General features: G+C 40.5%; 1 protein-coding gene across 10 annotated transcripts in view; it reads right to left on the bottom strand.

Moving 5' to 3' along the window:
• Positions 1–22,489, bottom strand: part of POLA1 (DNA polymerase alpha 1, catalytic subunit) — a 348,901-nt gene that overhangs the window by 205,052 nt on the left and 121,360 nt on the right. For all 10 annotated transcript variants that reach the window (XM_039494489.1, XM_039494508.1, XM_039494498.1 and 7 more), the window contains exon 27: positions 3,135–3,167. In XM_039494489.1, the coding sequence (XP_039350423.1) occupies positions 3,135–3,167 (33 nt within the window). The remainder of the gene's footprint in view (positions 1–3,134; positions 3,168–22,489) is intronic.

The following is a 22,489-nucleotide window of genomic DNA, read 5'->3' as shown; positions in this document are numbered from 1 at the left end:
CAAAGGATGAATATAAACAAATAATACAAGTATGTAGGGACAAAATTAGAAAGGCCAAGGCACAAAATGAGATTAAACTAGCTAGAGACAAAGGGCAACAAGAAAACATTCTACAAATACATTAGAAGCAAGAGGAAGACCAAGGACAGAGTAGGCTCATTACTCACGTCTTCAAGACAATAGGGCCTGATGAAATACATCTTAGAATACTAGGTGACTGAAGACATATCTGAGCCATTAGCAATTATCTTCAAAAAGTCATAGAAGATGGAAGAGATTCTAGAGAACTGGAAAAGGGCAAATATAGTGCCAACCTAGTAAAAGGGAAATAAAGAAAACCCAGGGAATTACAGACCAATAACTTCAGTACTTCAGTAACTAACAGTCAGCATAGATAGTCAAGAACAAATCACGTCAAACCAACCTAATAGCTTTCTTTGACAGGGTAACAAGCCCTGTGGATGGAGGGAAGCACTAGATCTGGTCTATCTCGACATTAGTAAGGCTTTTGATACTGTCTCATATAATCTTCGCATAAACAAACTAGTTAAAAACAATCTAGATGGCACTATAAGGTGGGTGTGTAACTGGTTGGAAAACCGTTCCCAGAGAGTAGTTATCAGTGGTTCACAAACAAGCTGCAAGGGCATATCAAATGGGGTCCTGCAGGGATCAGTTCTCGATCTGGTTCTGTTCAATATCTTCATCAATGATTTAGATAATGGCAGAGAGTAGACTTACAAAGTTTGCGGACGATACCAAGCTGGGAGGGGTTCCAAGTGCTTTCGAGGATAGGATTAAAATTCGCAATGGTCTCAAGTACATAGGATGAAATTCAATAAGGAGAAATGCAAAGTCCCTTAGGAAGGAACAAGCACTTGCAAACATAAAAAATGGGAAACGACTGCCTAGGAAGGAGTACAGCGGAAAGGGATCTGGGGGTCATAGTGGATCACAAACTAAATATGAGCCAACAGTGTAATACTGTTGCAAAAAAAGCAAACATCGTTCTGGAATGTATTAGCAGGAGTGTTGTAAGGAAGACACGAGAAGTAATTCTCCACTCTACACTGTGCTGATTAGGCCTCAACTGGGTATTGTGTCTAGTTCTGGGCGCCACGTTTTAGGAAAGATGTGAACAAATTGGAGAAAGTCCAGAGAAGAGCAACAAAAATGATTAAAGGTCTAGAAAACATGACCTATGGGGGAAGATTGAAAAAAATGGGGTTGTTTAATCTGGAGAAGAGAAGACAAAGAGGGGAAATGACAAGTTTTCTAGTGCATAAAAGGTTGTCACAAAGAGGAGAAAGAAAAATTGTTCTCTTTAACCTCTGAGGATAGGACAAGAAGCAATGGGCTTAAATTACAGCAAGGGAGGGTTAGGATGAACATTAGGAAAAACTTCCTGTCAGGGCTATTAAGCACTGGAATAAATAGCCCAGGGAGGTTGTGAACGCTACATCATTGGAGATTTTTAAGAGCAGGTTAGACAAACACCTGCCAGGGATGATCTAGATAATACTAGTCCTGCCATGAGTGCAAGGGGAATGGACTAGATGACCTCTTAAGATCCCGAACAGTCTACAATTCTATGATTCTATATTGCATTCCGAAGCATTTTCAAAATTTGAGCAAAATGTTTACACAACGCATTACTAGTTTAACCATAAACTATATAAATAATGCAAAGCAGGATTTCATTTAAAAGTTTAGGTTTCATTAAAATGTATACATGTAAATATATATGTATACGTGTGTGTATTCAAGGGGCAAAAATCAAGCATGAGACAACTAAGTAAATGCTAAAAGAGGAAAAATCAAGCAGACTTTTCAGTTGTACGTTTTGCCAGTTATCCTATTTTTCAACACCATATGGGGTATAGAATGCTGTAAATAAAAAGTGGAAGAAAATAATTGAACAATTCTGGTCTTAAGAGTTCCATCCCTATTGTTATCAACTGGCTGAGAGGGGAGAGAGAAAAGACCATGAGACTGACAGATACATTCAGACTATTCAAGACAAGGTATGGTTCCTTATAGCCAACATCTTTGAAGAGTAACATGATAGCCTGAAGATCCATTTGTGATCACCACAACACTGCTGCAAAGTACCCACATCATATAAAAGAAACATCACTTGTCTGACAAATTTCAAGGGAAACCATCACAGTCATAATTACTGTATCTATCAGTCAAATAAGAGCATTATGAAGCTATTCATTGTGGACTCTGCTCTTTCTTCACCTCTTCCAGATTCAGCATTTGGTTTACAAGTCTTCTCTCTCCGCCATTTCAGTATTTTTTTAAGGTGGCTTTTGCCAAAAAACAACTCTTTCAATGTGTTCTGAAAGAGTTAGGCTTTGACTCAGTCTTCCTCTTATGTTTAGTCCTTACATTGGCCAGAAGCCTTGAAAGAGAATGTATTTTTGCTTTTGGATAAAGAAATAACCACAGTGTTCCATGTGTTTTTCATCTCCAGACTGAACTACTGTATCTGGAGATGAACACACAAACTCCTTCTTGTGCAGAGCAGATTAGCCTGCCTCCTTAGCAGAAAAAAGCCACCATAACACCACAATGAATTATATCCAGGTCAAAACTCACAAGAACAGAAGATAGGCATAATTTCCTAGCAAGGTAGAGGTGAAAGAAGGCAACTGTCACCATTATTGCTACCCAGATATTCAGGATTAGCAATAAATCCAGTGGGATCTTATCACCTTGACAGACGAAGACCAGATGTCTTTAATGGTGGGAGAGGTCAGTGCAGTTAAACAAATCCATATTAAACTCCAAATAGTATATAATCACCATATAATACAATAAAAAGGGAGCCAAAAAAAATTCCTAGTAAAACACTAGAACACAGAGTGTAACAGACCTGTGAGTAAACTCTAATTAGCACTGTTGCTAATTTGCTTGAAACACTCTCACACAGGCTTCAAGTAGGGGCTAGATCACATCGGTGTTAAGAGAAGGAAAAAAGCTATAATCCATTAGGAAGGATTACATTTGTAAACTAGGCATCCAAAGAAGTGATTTCATGTTTGTTTGGTTACAATTTTCTTAAAATAAAAAATTTCACCGGGTGTGCTATTTAAGGGTTGTTGAATAATGAAAATGTTCAGCATTACCTTCTGCACCATCTCCTTAGTATGCATCAAAATCTGAAATGAAAAAAATTATCGAAGATTAATGTATGATATAATTACAAGTTAACATATGAAAATATCCATCACATAGTTAATTCCAAATGTTTCTGTTTTTCAAAACATGAATATATGAACGGCCCTACTGGGTCAGACCAAAGGTCCATCTAGCTCAGTATCTTTTCTTCCGACAGCGGCCAGTGCCAGGTGCCCCAGAGGGAATGAACAGAACAGGTAATCATCAAGTGATCCATCCTCTGTTGCTCATTCCCAGCTTCATCCCCTGTCGCTCATTCCCAAGCAGAGGCTAGGGACACCATCCCTGCCCATCCTGGCTAATAGCCATTGATGGACCTATCCTCCATGAATTTATCTAGTTCTTTTTTGAACCCTGTTATGGTCTTGGCTTTCACAGCATCCTGTGGCAAGGAGTTCCACAGGCTGACTGCGCATTGTGTGAAGAAATACTTCCTTTTATTTGGTTTTAAACCTGCTGCCTATTAATTTCATTTGGTGACCCCTAGTTCTTGTGTTATGAGAATAGTAAACAACACTTCCTTATCTACTTTCTCTACACCAGTCATGATTTTATAGACTTCAATCATATCTCCCCTTAGCCATCTCTTTTCCAAGGTGAAAAGTCCCAGTCTTATTAATCTCTTCTCATACAGAAGCCATTCTATACCCCTAATCATGTTTGTTGCCCTTTTCTGAACCTTTTCCATTCCAATACATCTTTTTTGAGATGGGGCAACTACATCTGTATGCAGTATTCAAGATGTGGGCATACCATGGATTTATAGAGAGGCAATATGATATTTTCTGTCTTATTATCTATCCCTTTCTTAATTATTCCCAGCATTCTGTTCACTTTTTTGACTGCCGCTGCGCATTGAGTGGATGTTTTCAGAGAACTATCCACAATGACTCCAAGATCTTTTTTTTGAGTGGTTACAGCTAAATTAGACCCCATGGTTTTATATTTATAATTGGGATTATGCTTTCCAATGTGCATTACTTTGCATTTATCAACATGAAATTTCATCTGCCATTTGGTTTCCCAGTCACCCAGTTTTGAGAGATCTTCTTGTAGCTCTTCGCAGTCTGCCTGGGTCTTAACTATCTTTAGTAATTTTGTATCATCTGTAAATTTTGCCACCTCACTGTTTACCCCTTTTGCCAGATCATTTATGACTATGTTGAATAGGACTGGTCCCAGTACAGACCCCTGCGGGACACCACTATTTACCTTTGTCCATTCTGAAAACTGACCATTTATACCTATCCTTTTTTTCCTATCTTTTAACCAGTTACCAATTCATGAGAGCACCTTTCCTCTGATCCCATGGCAGCTTACTTTGAGTAAGAGCCTTTGGTGAGAGACCTTGTCAAAAGCTTTCTGAAAATCTAAATACACTATATCCACTGGAACCCTTTAGTCCACATGCTTGTTGACCCTGTTAAACAATTCTAGTAGATTGGTGAGGCATGATTCCCTTTTACTAAAACCATGTTGACTCTTCCTCAACAAATTATGTTTGTCTATATGTCTGACAATATTGTTCTTTATTATAGTTTCAACCAGTTTGCCCAGTACTGAAGTCAGGCTTACAGGCCTGTAATTGCCGGGATCATCCCTGGAGCCCTTTTTAAAAATTGGCATCACATTAGCTATCCTCCAGTCATTTGGTACAGAAGCTGATTTAAATGATAGGTTACAGACTACAGTTAGTAGTTCTGCAATTTCACATTTGAGTTCCTTCAGAACTCTTGGGTGAATACCATCTGGTCCTGGTGACTTACTGATGTTTAATTTATCAATTTGTTCCAACACCTCCTCTAATGATAACTCAATCTGGAACAATTCCTCAGATCTGTCACCTAAAAAGAATGGCTCAGGTTTGGGAATCTCCCTCACATCCTCAGCCATGAAGACCGATGCAAAGAATTCATTTAGTTTCTCCACAATGGCCTTATCGTCCTTGAGTGCTCCTTTAGCACCTGAAGCAAACTATTTGTCTCTTCTGGTAATAAATATAGCCACCCTAATACTCATAGTAAGAACACAAATCCTTGGCTCACCTACCATTAAATGGAGCTTACTTATATGTAACTGGAGGTTCTTCAAGGTCCCTATATATATTTCATACATGGATGCCCATGTGTGCCACACATCTGAGTCCAGAGATTTGTAGCAAACAGTGTCTGTTGGTCCTCACCTGTGCAGTTGCTCCCCTAATGCTCTGAACTGAGGGCATCGGCCAACGCTTCTCAAGCTCCTCCTATTCTCACAAATCAGACAAGATCTAAAGCAGAGGGGAAGGAGTTGGGTAGTGGAATACAGACAGGGACCACACATCTCAAAGAACCTCCAAATTACAGGTAAGTAATCTGCCTTTCTTCTTTGAGTTCTGATCACTATGTGGATTCCACATGTGGGTGACTGGTAAGAAGTATTTGAACAAGAGGATGGGTGCAAGGATGCAGTTGGTATGAACGTCTGTAATACTGCTGTCCCCACAGCTGCAACTGCAGAAGAGGCCTGGAGTAAGATGTAATGCTTCTTAAAGGTAAGGATAGAGCTCGAGGTAGTTGCCTCACAAATGTCCAGTGTAACTACTTCAGCAATTTAATTGTTGTTGCGTGAATAAAGATAGAGTCGCCTTCTGTGAGAGGATGGAAGGCATTGACTACTGACAGATGGATCCACAGCAAGCTAGAAGTCCTGACGTCTTGTGGAACAGGAGAAAGCCTAAAACAACAGGAATGCCTGCTGACTCTGGAGATAACTGTTCCTGCTGACAGTTCCAAGCAGAGAAACTCCTCCAATCAGCTAGAAAAGATTTTCTTGTGGAAAAGCTTTCCTGCTGCCACTTAGGACAGCCTCTCTGAGCATGCAAGTTCTATGCCTGACACCCATCCAAATTCCAGGCTGTGAGGTGAAGAGGGTAGGGTTGGTATGCCTGATTTCAGCATTCTCATGAGTTAAATACAGAAAGGGTTGGATACAGATGGGAGGACAGGTTGACATTTGTAGAAGGTCAGGAAAACAAAACTGTCTGGGCCAACTGGGTGAGATATGGAACTCCCAGTTGGAGCCAGTGGTGCCAATCTTCCGGTCTCTGAGATGGAATCAGAGCTGGTACAGTTGGATCCTTCTTCCTTCGTGCCTTCCCTTCTTGGTTGGAAGATTTATGTAGACCTAATTCTTTAGGACTCATGAATGAGGACTCATCCAACTTGGACCAAGATGGGGAGGGATCCTTTTCCTTGGAGGCAGACCTAGATGAGAATCTGTCCTTATGCTTATGACCATGTCCTCTACTCTTGTGAGAAAGTTTCTTTGGCTTAACGTTTTTGATCTCTGTTCTGACGCTCATGCTCAGAGAGGTGCTGTTCAGTCTGAAGTCATTGTCCTGGTGGTTCTCCCTGGTCTGGATCCAACTGGGTTCTCGTGGCATTCTCCAGGAGATGTTTCTGCAGATGGGGCTCTCTTCTCTAGTGGGCTCAGGGAGAAAAGGAGGAACAAATGCTGCAGTGATATGAGCCTCTCAGAGGAAGTAAAGGCAGCACTTGTGTTTATCGCTGATGGAGAAGGAATGTGGGAAGGAGACAGTCCTTAAACCGAAGGAATCTGGGCATATCTTCTCCATGGGAAGAGGCTCCCCAAAACAGGGAGAAGCGAGAGATGCTATAAAAATACTAAAAAAAAAAAAAAAAAGCTAAGGCTCAGGTTACTAAAAATACTCACAATATATATTTACAGATTTTGAAAGTATAGGAAGATCATTTCGGACACAGAAGATTTCAAGTCAGGCCATGTGGCAGTAAGAAGGAACTAGAGAAATGTTGGCCCATGACCTCGGTTTAGAGCACAAAGAGAGCAATTGCACAGGCACAAGTCAAACCAATGGACATTATTTGCTACATATCTCCGATCTCAGGCACATGGAGCAACATGCATACCCGTGTGTGGAATACCAGCACTGGCAGCAGAATCTCTCTTTATATTAGCCCACCTAAACAACATTAATATAGTCTTAAAATTAATAACTGGAGTTAAAGATATTCTCATTTCTAAATAATGCTTACAGAATGGCTTGAGTCAGAAGGAATCTATAGAAGCAGCAAAGAATCCTGTGGCACCTTATAGACTAACAGACGTTTTGCAGCATGAGCTTTCGTGGGTGAATACCCACTTCTTCGGATGCAAGTAGTGGAAATTTCCAGGGACAGGTTTATATATGCAAGCAAGAAGCAAGCTAGAGATAACGAGGTTAGTTCAATCAGGGAGGATGAGGCCCTGTTCTAGCAGTTGAGTGAAAACCAAGAGAGGAGAAACTGGTTCTGTAGTTGGCAAGCCATTCACAGTCTTTGTTTAATCCTGAGCTGATGGTGTCAAATTTGCAGATGAACTGGAGCTCAGCAGTTTCTCTTTGAAGTCTGGTCCTGAAGTTTTTTTGCTGCAGGATGGCCACCTTAAGATCTGCTATTGTGTGGCCAGGGAGGTTGAAGTGTTCTCCTACAGGTTTTTGTATATTGCCATTCCTAATATCTGATTTGTGTCCATTTATCCTTTTCCTTAGAGACTGTCCAGTTTGGCCGATGTACATAGCAGAGGGGCATTGCTGGCATATGATGGCATATATAACATTGGTGGACGTGCAGGTGAATGAACCGGTGATGGTGTGGCTGATCTGGTTAGGTCCTGTGATGGTGTCGCTGGTGTAGATATGTGGGCAGAGTTGGCATCGAGGTTTGTTGCAGGGATTGGTTCCTGAGTTAGAGTTACTATGGTGCGGTGTGCAGTTACTGGTGAGAATATGCTTCAGGTTGGCAGGTTGTCTGTGGGCGAGGACTGGCCTGCCACCCAAGGCCTGTGAAAGTGTGGGATCATTGTCCAGGATGGGTTGTAGATCCCTGATGATGCGCTGGAGGGGTTTTAGCTGGGGACTGTATGTGATGGCCAGTGGAGTCCTGTTGGTTTCTTTCTTGGGTTTGTCTTGCAGTAGGAGGCTTCTGGGTACACGTCTGGCTCTGTTGATCTGTTTCCTTATTTCCTCGTGCGGGTACTGTAGTTTTGAGAATGCTTGGTGGAGATTTTGTAGGTGTTGGTCTCTGTCTGTGGGGTTAGAGCAGATGCGGTTGTACCTCAGTGCTTGGCTGTAGACAATGGATCTTATGGTGTGCCCGGGATGGAAGCTGGAGGCATGAAGGTAGGCATAGCGGTCAGTAGGTTTTCGGTATAGGGTGGTGTTAATGTGACCATCAATTATTTGCACCGTAGTGTCTAGGAAGTGGACCTCCCATGTAGATTGGTCCAGGCTGAGGTTGATGGTGGGGTGGAAGCTGTTGGAATCTATAGTAGCTCATTCTAGTCCATTAATAATGCCTCAAGCTAGGAACTATTTTGTTATACCTTAGCCATTGGTAAGATTGTTTAATCTAGCTATGAATATTGTCAAAGATGGCCCCTAACTGGACTATTCTGATGTATAACTCAGAAAAATATTTTTCTAATGTTTAACATACATTTTCCTTGCAGCGACTAAAGACCATTGCAGCGACTTTGTCCCCATTGGCTAGTGATAACTAATCCCTCTGTATAAATATACCAACATCATTATTATAAAGGCTTTGCAGCAGGGACTTGAAATTTGGTAGTGGGGTGGCCTTTGTGTCAGGGATGTTTCTTTTGCAGTTTCCATGAAAATCTATCCAAGTTTGGGGGGGTGGGGTGGGAATCACAGTTCACACATGCTCTGTACAGACTTAGATTTTAAGCAGCTAAATTCTTCAAAGATTCTACAGTACGTATGCTCCAACCTAAGGCTAAGGAGAGGTTACTTATTGTGTGCAGTAACTGAAGTTCTTCCAGATGTGTCCTCCTATGAGTGCTCCACTTCAGAGGTACCTGAGGGGTTCATGCACCCCTGAAGGGGAGCACCCATATGAACATTACTTGTAGGGAAAGTCCTGCTTCTTCTCCAATTGCAGCATTGAGCTGCTGAGGTCTACCCCAGGTCCTGGCACCTAAACTGTGAGCAGGGAGATTGTCTCTCTCTTGTGCTTTCTGGGTACGTCTACACAGCCTGCAACAGTGAATCTGAGTCAACAGACTAGGGCTTGGGCTATGGTGGTAAAAATACCTATGTAGACGTTCAGGCTCAGGCTCTGAAGCCTGTGTAGACATATCACATGACCACCCCCACCCTCCACTGGGCTCAGGAACCCTGGATAAGAAAGCCACCTGAACCAAATGCAGAGGAGATAAAAAAGAAATTCCATCATGTGGCACTTTTTCTTCCAGTGTGTTTAAAAAAACCCAAAAAACCTAAGATATTACACCACACACAAGAACAACCTTAATTCTGACGTTTTCCTAACTTTTAAGTGTTTAAGCTTTGCAAACAATGTTTTCTTAACATAGTTTAGATACAAGTTATGTCTTTCAGACTTTTCTTCAGACAATATGAGTGCTTGATTACTTTTGGTCTTACATTGCAAACCTTTTATCACATTTTAAAAAATGTCTTCCTCTCAACACTCCAAACTCTCTTTTTACAGTTTAACACTCTCAAAAATATGTTGTATCCAAATTATGACCCAGCTACTGCGGAGTGGGGCAAAATAATTTCGGTGCTTATTTTAATATAATCTGAATATAACATTTGCAATTTTTGGAGGGAGATAAGGTGAAAGGCAGCAGATTGACTGTTGTAGAACTGACTCATTAAAAATTTCCTATTAAGCTCTGAAATCTGAGGAACTTCTGCCCATACAAGTCTCCCTTATTTCATATTTGTGTATTTTATCATTCTTTCATGAACTATTTAACAAGTGTCTTTTCTGAAACTAAACTGATTTTAAATTATTTCGCCAATTTATCAAGAAAGCTATATTTTAGTTCTCCCCAAGTATTTGCAATTTCTCTCAGTCTTGTAACATCGAAAGAGTTGATTGCCACACTCTCCACCCTAGCCTCCAAGTTATTAATGAAAATTTTCTGAAGCATGGGACCCAGAAAGGACTTGTGTGGTATGCCATTGATGCTTTCTACCAACTGGGCAGAAACTGAACTAGGATTATTCAGCATGATTTTTTTTAAATGTACCAGTTATATTTTAATCTTACGTAGAAGTACCACCTAATTTTCTTGAGAGAAACACATGATAGTTAACACAGGGAAAAATAAATACACACCCACACACACACACACCCTTAAACGGAAGTGCTCAGGGTACCAATAAAAGAAAAAAAAAGTGATACTAAAAAGTCAAAGTCAGATAAGAGAAGACATTTGATAGACATGAAATTCTACAGCAAAGTTAAAGTAGCAAAATATTTTTTGCAAGTTTGAAAATATATAATTAAGGTTCCACATGCAATCTTAGCTCTGACCCTATATCAGCACCCAGTCTTTATCTAACAACCACCACTTCTCAGCTAACACTGTTTCTACATTTCTAATGACCACAAGCCTTCAAATACTTTAACAATAAAAAGCAACAAACCTCTTCCCAGCTAATACATTTGCATAACCAACCTGAACACAAGTCCATCTCCACTTCACATTCGAACATGTTGATTAAAATCACCGACAATCTCTCTTTGGATTTATCTAGAACAGATTTTTTTCATCATACAATTTTCACCACAGGGGTGGGAACAGTGAGAACTCTAGCATAGAAACACAATCACTGGCCACCAGAAATGTAACTGCATCAGCCAGACCTTCTTAAGAGAAAGGTTAGACAGGAGGCACCCCACAAATCTCACAGCAAGGAGGGATAGAGGCTCAAGTAGCTTTAAAAGCCCTTGCAATCCTGGGCTGCTCTAAAACCCAGCGCAGCCCCCAGCACAATTTGGACAATTCTGAGGGCTGAAGATAGAACGGTGTTCCCAGGCTTACCTATAGGTGGCAGTGCTGCCCAGAATTTCCACACTGCTGTCTGCTGCTGCCCTGCTCTCAAAGACCCCGCCCCTGAGATGCTCCCTATGACAGAGTTTGCAAGAAGAGCTTCAGAAGGTAGCCCTATGGCTGTCTTCCACCTGGTCTACAGTAGAAAATCAAGTCAGTTTAACTACGTGTGAAAAATCCACACCCCTGAGCAGAGTAGTTAAACCGACCTAATCCCCAGTGTAGACAGCGCTAGATTGATGGAAAAATTCTTCCGTCAACCTAGCTACCGCCTCTTGAGGAGGTAGATTACCTACACTGCCAGGCGAATCCCTCCCGTTGGCGTAGGGCTGTAGTGGCGCAGCTGTGCCACTGTAGCATAAGCATAAACATGCCCTGCCTCAGTTTCTGCACTGGGAGAATTCCACATGCCTTACTACCAGACATGCTGAGCATTCACAACTCAGATTGATTATAGTAACACCTGTGAGTGCACAGCGCTATTTCTGAAACATAGGCCTCCATTTTCTCAAGTTGGGTACTCTGAAAAAGAGGAGCACACAATCAGTGGCATTTTTTGAAAATTTCAGTTTAAGTGATTTGCCAAGCAACACACTAGAAGTCTGGGGCAGAGCATTAAACATAAGAGACTATCCTTTTTCTTCCTTCAGTCCCCAGCCTCAATCTCTATACACTTGGCCAATTCTACAATGAAGATGACATGTGTTCTACAGGCAACTTTCACTACACTATCCTAATATATTCAGCAGTGCACGGAATAAACAGTGCTCAACAGAGAGGGATCCTGTGGAAATAAAATAGCATGTCGTAATGAAATTAAATTCATGTGATCATAAGGCAGAAGAATTCTGGCTGCAATTTTAACTCCGGCATTTCCTATCTTTTGATTGCCTCATTCTCCAACTTTAATAACACTCTCAATATATGTAAATTTCCTATAATTTTTGTTTTCATAGATCCATAAAGACCAGAAGAAACCACTGTGATCAACTACTCTGATGTTCTGTATAACAAGCCATGAGATTTTCATGAATTAATTCTTGTTTCCCCTAGAGCATATCTTTTAGAAAAACATCTGCTCTTGATTTAAAATTCTCCATTGATAGAGTATGCACCTCAACCCTTGCTAACTTATTCCAATAGTTAATCCACACTATGAAATAAAAATGTTAAATAGCACACAGCCAAAAACTATTCCTGTGGGTCCCTACTAGAAATATACCCCTCCACACTCCATGAAACCCCATTTGGTTACATTGAGACCTATCTATTAGCCAGTTCTACTCCATTTAACATGTGCCACTGTTGATTTTGTATCATTCTAGTTTCTTAATCAAAATGTCATGGAATTCCAAGACACATGATTTACAGAAGTCTAGGTACACACATCAACACCATTATACGTATCAACTAAACTTGTAATTAAAAAAAAGTTAAACTTAATTCATCATAATCCCATGTTGATTGGCATTAATTATTTTACCCTCCTTTAATTCTCTATTGAAGGATTGCCAAATTAGCCCATCCATTGTTTTGCCTGGGATCAAAAGTTAGTCAGACAGGCCTGTAATTACCTGTATTATCTAGTTTACTTTTTTAAAAATATTAGCACAACATTAGCTGTCTTCCAGTCCTCTGGAACTTCACTAGTGTTCCAAGACTTATTGAAAAATCAGTAAGTGTCCAGAAAGCTTCTGATCCAGCCTTTTAGAAAAAATGCTTGGATGCAAATTATCCAGATCTGCTGATTTAAAAATGTCTAACTGTAGTAGCTGCTCTTTAACAGCCTCCTGAGTTACTGTTGGAATGGAAAGTATTGCGTCATCATCATATGATACAAATACATCATCTGGCTTTTCTCCCTCTAAATAAAGAACAGAAATATTTATTGAACACTTCTGCCTTTTCTGCATTATGGACATTTCTATCATTTCCAGTTACCATGTACCAATGCCATTGTTAGGATTCCCTTTGTTCCTAATATACTTAAGAAATATCTCCTTTAAAAAGGAGAGGGGGAGCAAATACAAATTCTATTATATGTAAGTATAATGCCATTCACGCTATTTCCCCAATGCATCGCCAGCAGGGTTCACACCTGTAGCACTGCAATACAAGCTTCTGATTCTCTAAATAGACAAGACCGACACACAGTGCAAGTATTATTTATTCCTTCTCTCCGCCTCCCCTCCTACAACAGATGGGGAACTACGGCACAGAGAGACAAGGACTGGCCCAAAAATCACACAGGAAGTCTGTGGCGCAGCTGGAAATTGAACCCAAATTTCCTAAATCCCACTTAGTGCACCTTAGCACAAGACTATCTGTCCTTGTACAAAGTACAGTACAGTTCTGATCTTTGTTACCTCAAGTGGCGTTGCAATAGTGGTAAAAAATTCAACATAATAAAATATCTAGTGTAAACGCAACATTATACACTGTAAGTATTCTAGAAACAAAACCGTCAGATACACCAGTCAAATACAGTCAGGTCCAAAACATACCATGTGTATATTATTCTCAAATACTTCCCTTATCCACTTCCATGTGACTCAGATCATACTGCATCACAACTTATCTACCTAGTCACCTCACACTGGTTTAAGTTACGTTTGTAACGTATAGTCACATAAGGGCTAAGACTTCTTTCAGATACAAACACCACTATTCTAATTTTCCCATTTCATTCTTTCTTGAATAAAAAGCAACTTGATACAGATATCCAAAGTAAGCCAATTCCTACACAGAAGAGCTAATATTAATATGATCTAAAGAATAAATACACATCCTTGTATAAACACACATACACAAAAATGAGATCTTAAGTCTAGGTAGATTTCTATTCCCTGGTATAGTGTAACACAATAATATTAGAAAAATAGCATACGTTCTGATAGGATGATCCCCCATTAAATAAAAGAACTTGACCATGCAAAGAACATTTCTCAGTTGTCCCTGAGGACCGTAGTTGATATAGGTAATTACAAGAGGGTCACAGACAAGTTAGGTTCATCAGGTGACAGGCATATATGTTAATATTACTCATTATGACAGAGGATCACTTACAAGTGCCAACAGCTAGAAAACAGAAGGCTATAAAGGCTTACTAAATTCATTAATAAGGCAGTCTGCAGTTATCTGATTTCACAGCAACACCTGCATATTTATCTTCTCATTACCAATTGGATGATGGAATTTTTTTCAAGCACATTTCAAAAAAATCTGCCAACTTCAAGTGTAAAAAAAAAAAATAAACTTTGTGGTTAATTTTTCCCTTAACAAAGTACAGCTGTTGAGAATAATTGTTCAAGATCGTACCCTGTAATGTCAACTGCAGCAGAACAAAAAGAGTATTTAATTAGCAAATCTATCCAGTAATTCAACACCTATTATAGAAAATGCCTTCGTGATTTTATTCAGGATAATTTGCTAAGAGGGTTATTACTGACATTCAGATGAAATTTAAAATTCCTACGCAAGTCGAGTCATAATAGCAGTAATGATCCCCCCAATCAGGAGATTCTGTGTCACACAAGGCTCTTTTGCAATGCAGCAGCCGATTTCTTGACTTCTTAATTCCTGGGCTCTGCTCAGTGAGAGCCCTTCATACCAATATTTCAGTCAGCAATACAGCTTTAATGGGACTCTATTAAAATACCTAGAACAAAAATGACTTTTGTTAAAAAGAATGACAGCACTGCTATCATATCAATCATTAAGAGTTTTTCAAAACTGCATACTGAAGAGAGGGAGGGGTGTAGTGAGGTTGGGAAGATGGAGAAAAGAGAAGGGATAGAATAGAAAATGTATTACTGGTTAGTTTCCTTTCTGTGATTAATATTACACTACTCATGGCAACTGGATTGACCCCTATTTCAGTGGATCCAGAGCAGATCACATTGCCTCACAACCCATCTGCTCAGCCATGCCCTTTTCTTTTCCTGCTCATGAACAGGGATCCTAATTTTCTGTGAGAAAAAATAAAATAAAATTCTCTGATAAAAAAAAATAATCAGTTTTTCCACAATTAAAATGAAATGCTGAACTTTAGTTTCCCTATTCACATTATATAGAAGTATCAGTTGAACAAGGGTGACTATATGTCCTGTTTCGGCCAGGACAGTCCCCTTTTAAAGCCCTGTCCTGAATGTCCTGACTTTTTTTTGGCAAAACTGGGCATTTGTCCCATTTGCTTTTGCCAACTGATCATCAAATGCCCAGTTTTGCCAAAAAAGTGGGGTGCACCCTATTTGGGGGGGTGGGTACAGAAGAATCTTTGCGAGGAGGCAGAGACAACGCCAGGCCCTGGACAGCTCGTCTCAGGCTGTCAGCCCCAGGTGGTATCCCATTTTCACTCTGGGAAATATGGTTACCCTAACTTTCAGCAAAATGCAGTTAATATATTATTTTAATTTTTTCACAAAATGTAAAAATGAAAGATTCTCTGTAAAACTGCAAATTCTGCATTTTTCCATGGCAAACGGATTTCTAGGATCTCTGGTCATGAACTACTTCTATACAGTGAATATCTGAAATTCTACTTAAATTTAACTTCTCCTTTACTTGTAAACTAAACCTCACAGCATGTACTTAGAATATGCATATTCTCTGTTGACCCCTTCAATATTTACATTTTATGGGTGGGATAGACTAGTACAGGGTTAGTCAATAGGCAGATTGCCAGCCAAATCCGGACTACTGGGCGATTTTAAAGAGACGCCAAAATCTTTTTCTTTACTTATTAATTACTACTACTTTTTTTCTGGGGTCTGGACCTCACTATACCTTGAGCAACAAATTTGGACCTTGACTGTTAATCACAGAAGAGAAATAATTAGTTAAATTTTCCATTCTGGCTCTTCTATAACTCTCTATTTCTCAGAGAAACAAGTGGTGATGTGACTTTACAGAGGAAAGGATGTACTGTAAAAGCAAAATGTACAAAGAATAGTTTTACCTCTTCCATCACTTCTAGTATTATAATAGTGAAAAAGTTTCTTTAAGGATCATAATGCTCCCACTACAGGATGCATCTGAGAAGAAATCAGTTTAAAATCCTTTAAGTTTGATCCTATAGCGGTTGAAGGTGAGGACCAAAATGCTAACCTGAAGATACCAAGATTCTCTCTGCCTATATCAGGACTACAGACTTGGAGGAATAGACAGTGAAGCCTACAAGAACTAGGTTGTCCTGCAGATATCTAGTGTGTATCAGAGCTTGTCCACCTTGTTTGTTTTGCCAGTAGTAAAATTAGTTCTGATAACAGCTTCAGTAATCCTTACTAACAGGTTCCTCTCTAATTTAGAGGCAGACAGACAACCTGGAAGAATAGTCTCCCAGAATCCTGGTCCACTTACTAATCCACGCAAGAACCAGGGGAGCTACCTTCCCTAGAATTTAACATGCCAACAGTTCTAGTGATAATCAATTATATGAAACAATGATCCACAAGCCCACCCTGAAACGACATACACAGAAATCTGCTGTGATGGGGCAAGGCCAGATGGCTACAGTAAAGTGGTGAGGAACAGGTATGTTAGCCCCAGGCTAAACAAATCCCTAATACCATGGTAACCAAATGGCAGTTGCTCCAGGTTAATCAAGACACCTGGGGCCAATTAAGATCTTTCTAGAAGGCAGTGGAAATAGCTACATTGATTGGGACACCTGAAGCTAATCAAGGGCTGGCTGGAACTAGTTAAAAGCCTCCCAGTTAGTCAGTGAGATTTGCGTGTGAGGAGCTGGGAGCAAGAGGTGCAAGGAGCTGAGAGGCAGAGGCAGAGGGTGTGCTGCTGGAGGATTGAGGAGTACAAGCATTATCAGACCCAGGAGGAAGGTCCTGTGGTGAGGATAAAGAAGGTGTTTGGAGGAGGCCATGGGGAAGTAGCCCAGGGAGTTGTAGCTGTCATGCAGCTGTTACAGGAGGTACTATAGACAGCTGCAATCCACAGGGCCCTGGGCTGGATCCCAGAGTAGAGGGTGAGCCTGGGTTCCCCCCAAACCTCCCAACTCCTGATCAAACACAGGAGGAGTTGACCCAGACTGCGGGTTCCACCAGAGGGGAAGATCACTGAGGTGAGCAAATCCGCCAATAAGCGCAGGACCCACCAAGGCAGAGGAGCAACTTTGTCACACTACTTTGAAAGTAAGGAAAACATTATCTTTTCTGCAACAGTACAGTAGAACCTCACAGTACAAACACCTCATGAATGGAGGTTGTTTGTAACTCCGAACAAAACTTTTTGGTGGTTCTTTCAAGAGTTAACTGCTGAACATTGACTTAATATGGCTTTTAAACTTTACTATGCAGAAGAAAAATGCTGCTTTCCCTTTATTTTATTAGTAGTTTATGTTTTATGCAGTATTGTACTGTGTTTCTTTCTTTTTCCTGTCTCTATTGCCTGATTGCGTACTTCTGGTTCCATGAGGTGTGTGGTTGACTGGTCAGTTCAGAACTCTGGTGTTCAGAACTCAGAGGTTCTCCTGTAGTTAACTCCAGTATTGTATACTGCTGGAACCTAAATAGCAGTACCACTGAAGTGAAAATGGAGGGAAAAGAAATACCCCTTGAAAGTATTTAGTATGTGGGATGATCATTACTGTCCTTACAACACACCAGCCAAAAGCTGCATCAGCTCACTAAGGACAGCCAAATGTCAGGCAATGCTTGACAAGAATTTGGAATCATTCACAATGCCAGATCAAAAAAAATCCGTTTCTTCTATTATCACTTGACACAGAGAAAACTTTTTTCATCGAATAGAATGGAGTGTTTTAAGTTTCGTCTCATATGGACATTGACCCCCAAGTTTCTGAAACAGATAACTTCTCTTTGCACCAACCCCAAAGCAGCTGTGCAAATTAATGGGATTATATCTTCCCTGTTTGAAGTACACAGAGGGACTAGGCAGGGATGTCCATCATCTCCTTTACTTTTTACACTGGCCATGGAGCCATTTGCACAGAGGATACAGAACAGAGAATGCTTCTTTCACAGAAATAAAACTTCCAGGAACACATCAGAAAAGCTTTGTAGGTAGATGATGTAATATTTTTTTAAATCTATACTAATTATTCCCCTAATATTAGTATCTAAAGAAATCCATGACTTTGGAAAAACATCTGGATTTAAAGTAAATTATGCCAAATGTGAAAAGTTAGCTATAAATTTTCCAGATTCTGAGAAGTCACTCCTCCAGAAAATATTTGGGTACAGAAGGGCAACAAATTCTATACGATAATTGGGAATTCAAATCTTAAACAGCCAAGAAGGCCATTCTACAGGCTTTAGATAGAATTACAGATAAAATAAGAACTTTTCCCCATTGCAAATAATCCAGATTTTAACCCAAACCACGAACCAGAGAGCTTTAAAGATTGTTTTCCATGGCCCTCCCAAATGGTTGCACAGCTGTTCAGCAAAGAAACTTTTCTAACTTATTTGGATATCACAACTGACTGTCTCTGTCTCTCATGGTACAAGTACTTTCAATTAAGGTATTATGTTTTTCACCTTTTCTATATGAAACAGCTTTTCTAGAAGGCTAATTCTAATAGAAGCAAGAGTCTGGCCAATTAAAAAAATAACTAGTTTATAATCAATCTTTGCAGACAACTTTCCTAACAACAACAAAAAAAAGTCCTTATATGAAATGCTGCGAAAAGGATCTGGGTAGACAAATTACCCCAGAGGAAGGGGGCTTGATCCAGAAAAGCACAGCAACTTCAGCCTGTGGATGACAAATTAAAATGTCTCTAAGATTCTGTTTCAGTGGTACCTGTTGTATTAATAAGATGGAATAAATGAGCCAAAAGTGTTAACAGAACCCAGTCACAGCATTAAGTAGTTTTAACAAAGTCTGCAGTTTGGTATATAGAGACCTCAGCCTGCTTAGTACTATGGCAAACACACCCTCAAAAATTCTTCTAATCTTTTATTAAAGATACAGAAAAGAAGGAAAAACAGTTGATGCATTTGAAATGCAAAGTATTAAATAAGGTGTTCATTTTAACATTTCTCGTTACTTTTTCCTTTAGATGGAGATAATTTTAAAAGGAAAAAACCCTTTGATACTATCTAAGGGACAGTCGAACAAAGACAGTAAAACTGTCCTTTTTAGGGGGGAAAAAAGAGAAGATTAGGCGAGATGAGCCGAAGCTCCTGTTGCTGTTAGAGTCCTTTCATTCCAAGCAGCATTTGGGATTCAGCTGGAGATGATAGGGTGGTGATATCTGGCTCCCTCTCTCTCAGGCCTGGTCCGGTCAGGACATTTCTTCAGATCAGGATGATGAAGGCCTGGAGACCCGGAAAGAGGTGGGGTGGCAGCTATGATATGAAGCTTGCTTCAGGAGTCTCTGTCTGTTCTTTCAAAAAAAAAAAATTGTGCTTTTGTATTTCCCCCCAAAAGGGAGTGATGGGTGCAACAGCCCATCCTCTCATTATTTCCTCCATCAATTAAGCCTAACACCTGATATACCAATTTGGGCTCATTAACTTATGGGTCTACATCTCCTGTTTTAACAAGCATAATTCCCACACAGTCCTTATTCATACAAATTTAGCCTTTTTTGTTTAAACTAATTTAGTTGTTCTGTCTCCCTTTCATACTTTTTTGTTATAGGTTATTGTAACATCTTATGAATTTTTACTTAAATTTTACAGTTGAGCTCACAATTTAGGTAATTTTGTAGGCCCAACTGTCACAACATACCTCACACCAGTTATATCCAGTCATTTGAGAGTACTGGAATGAACTTTGCAACTAAATATCACAAATTAATGGGTATTTATTACTAAATGATCCTTTGATAATCCTTCTGGGCTTTGTAGCAAAAATGGTCACACAAAAGCAAACCATGAAATAATTTCTCATCTGCTAGTAGCTCCTATGCTGCTGTTAACCTGCCGCTAGAAAAAGAAAAATAGTCCAACTCTAGAGCAATGGCTCAAAACAAAAAAATATGGCAGGTGGTTCTTATCAAAAAGATAATGCACCAATTATACCCCCAGAAAACTGGAAAGAGGATAAAGATACTTAGATGTTTGGTTACACCATTTAGGACTGGTCTACATCACAAAGTTAGCAAAATTGTTTACGTTAACCTTCAACCTAGTTGTGTTGTGTCTACATTTAAATCTCTCTCTCACCATTAGAGAAATGCAGTAACACCTCCCCATAAGCAGTGTTGAGTCATGGTCGATGTACTGAGGTCGACGCAGCACCAGTGTAGACACTGTTACTTAAGTCGACCCTAACTATCCAAAAGCAGCTGTCCCATAAGGCTCTATGCTGATCCCTCTGGTCAGTGAATGCCACTGCCAACAGGTCACAGACACAGGAAGAACCTCCTCCCCTTTAAACCCCTGCAAATTTTTGAAATGCTTTATGCTGATTGTCCAACTTGGCAAGCACATCTAGCAGCTCTCCATTGTTGCGTGCAAGTGCCTACCTAACCATGCCAGCTATAGGCTCCAAACATGCTCCAGCTTGAGTACAAAGGAGATATTGGATCTCAGGGGTCTTTTGGGAGAAGAGGCTGTGCAAGCACAACTATGGACCAGCTGTATAAATGTGGGCACCTACAAGCAGGTTGTACCCCAGGAGAAGGGGTAAAACTGCAGCGGTGACATAAAAACAAAGGAACTGCATCAGGCATATCACAAGGCCGGCATTCAATCTGGTGCCAGCCACAGACCTACCACTTTTACGAAGAGCTGCATGCCATAACGGCAGAGACCCCATCAGCAACCCACAGATCAGATCACCGTGGATAGCTCTGAGGAGCCTGAGTCACAGACTCCAGGAGTGAACAGCGAGGAAGATGAGGAGGAGGAGGATTGAGGACATGCGACCTGGGGCAGAGGAGATCCATCTATGCCATAAGCCAGGATCTGTTTGAGACTCCACTGCTGTCCAGTCAGTCCCAGCAGTCAAGCATGGGTGAGACCAATGCAAGGGAATGAACTTTGCCAGTGGTAATCTGCTGCTCAAGAAAATAAATCTCTGCTTGTAGTTTTCTCAATAGTGCTGTGTAATTAAAGATGCAAATGTCATGTTCCTTCCCTGACCAGTAAACTCTGATGTTGGTGATGCATCCTTGGTGATCCACTAATGCTTGCATAACTATAGAAAAGCAGCCCTTTCTGTTGACGTACTCTTGCCAAAATAGGGATGTGCTAGCTGTCTATTGCTCCAGCGCAGTTCGGAGCAATAGACAGCTAGCACATCCCTATTTTGTGCTAGCTGTCTATTGCTCCATTCACTATGTCCTGCACATTGTCAAGAGTCACAGTCCAGCATAGCAGGAGATAATTAATGGCCCTGCACACTTGCATGACAACGGCCTCCACAGTGGATTTTCAAACTTGACAATGATTTCCCACTGTCCAGTAGCAATCTAGCATTGCACATTTCAACAGTACGATTGCCACTCACGTCTCACTGTCAATGTGCTGAAGTCAAGCTCAGTACAAAGATCCAGGAATGTGACTTTGCATTTCTGAAAGTTCTGCAGCCACTGCTCATGATCCCACACCTGCATTGTGATGCGATCCCAACAGTTAGTACTCATTTCTTGACCCCAGAAATGGCAGTGCACTACCTGCAGCTGCTAAGTGAACACCACCACAAACACTGAATTGGGTCTCACCATGTCCCACAGCATTCTGTCCTCCCAGAAACCATCATATTCCCCACTGATTCAGTTCTTCTTATGGTTCTGCCAATGCCAGAAGATAGCGTGTTCTGTGTTTGCAACACTTATGACGAGAGTGCAGAGCTGTGCAGACTCCATGCGTCTGCTAGAGATGGTAAGATAGTGAGGAGGGCTGCACGGGTTCATGGGATTTTTAAACAAGGAGCACAAGTCAGAGGATATAGATGACATTATGGGATGGAGACAGTTGCACATTGGGAAAATGAACCCTTGCTCTCAGTCATCCCTGCATGACTCATTTCTGCCCCCAGCACATGTATTGCCAAAACTTCCCACAAGACAGGGTGTGCTGGATGATAGCAGGTTGCACAACGCAATACCTCCCCACAGTGCACCACACCTTGCGCCACAGCACTCCTCGTGAGTACACACAGCACCAATGCAAGAAGCCAAGTATGCACAAGCGATATACTAACTGCGGCACTTTATGTCCATCTAACTTACATTAACCAAAGTTTGTAGTGTAGACATGATTTTATTCAATATTCAAAGTACATTAATCTGCAAAAACAGCTCACCTTTTCTTTAATATTAATATATGAGACCGACACAGCTTGTGAGTTACATGGGTAATCAGAGATTTCACTCAACTTAATAAAATCACTAGAAATGACATAGTATGGGTAGTGTAAAGATGTTCACTCTAATATGGCAACACCCTGTTAAATAGAGAGATCCAATGATTATATTACTGCATGTTTC

This window comes from Mauremys reevesii, linkage group 1, assembly GCF_016161935.1.
Source record: "Mauremys reevesii isolate NIE-2019 linkage group 1, ASM1616193v1, whole genome shotgun sequence".
NCBI lineage: Eukaryota > Metazoa > Chordata > Testudines > Geoemydidae > Mauremys > Mauremys reevesii.
The sequence above is the reverse complement of the archived record's forward strand: the minus strand, read 5'-3'. Positions and strand labels throughout refer to the sequence as shown.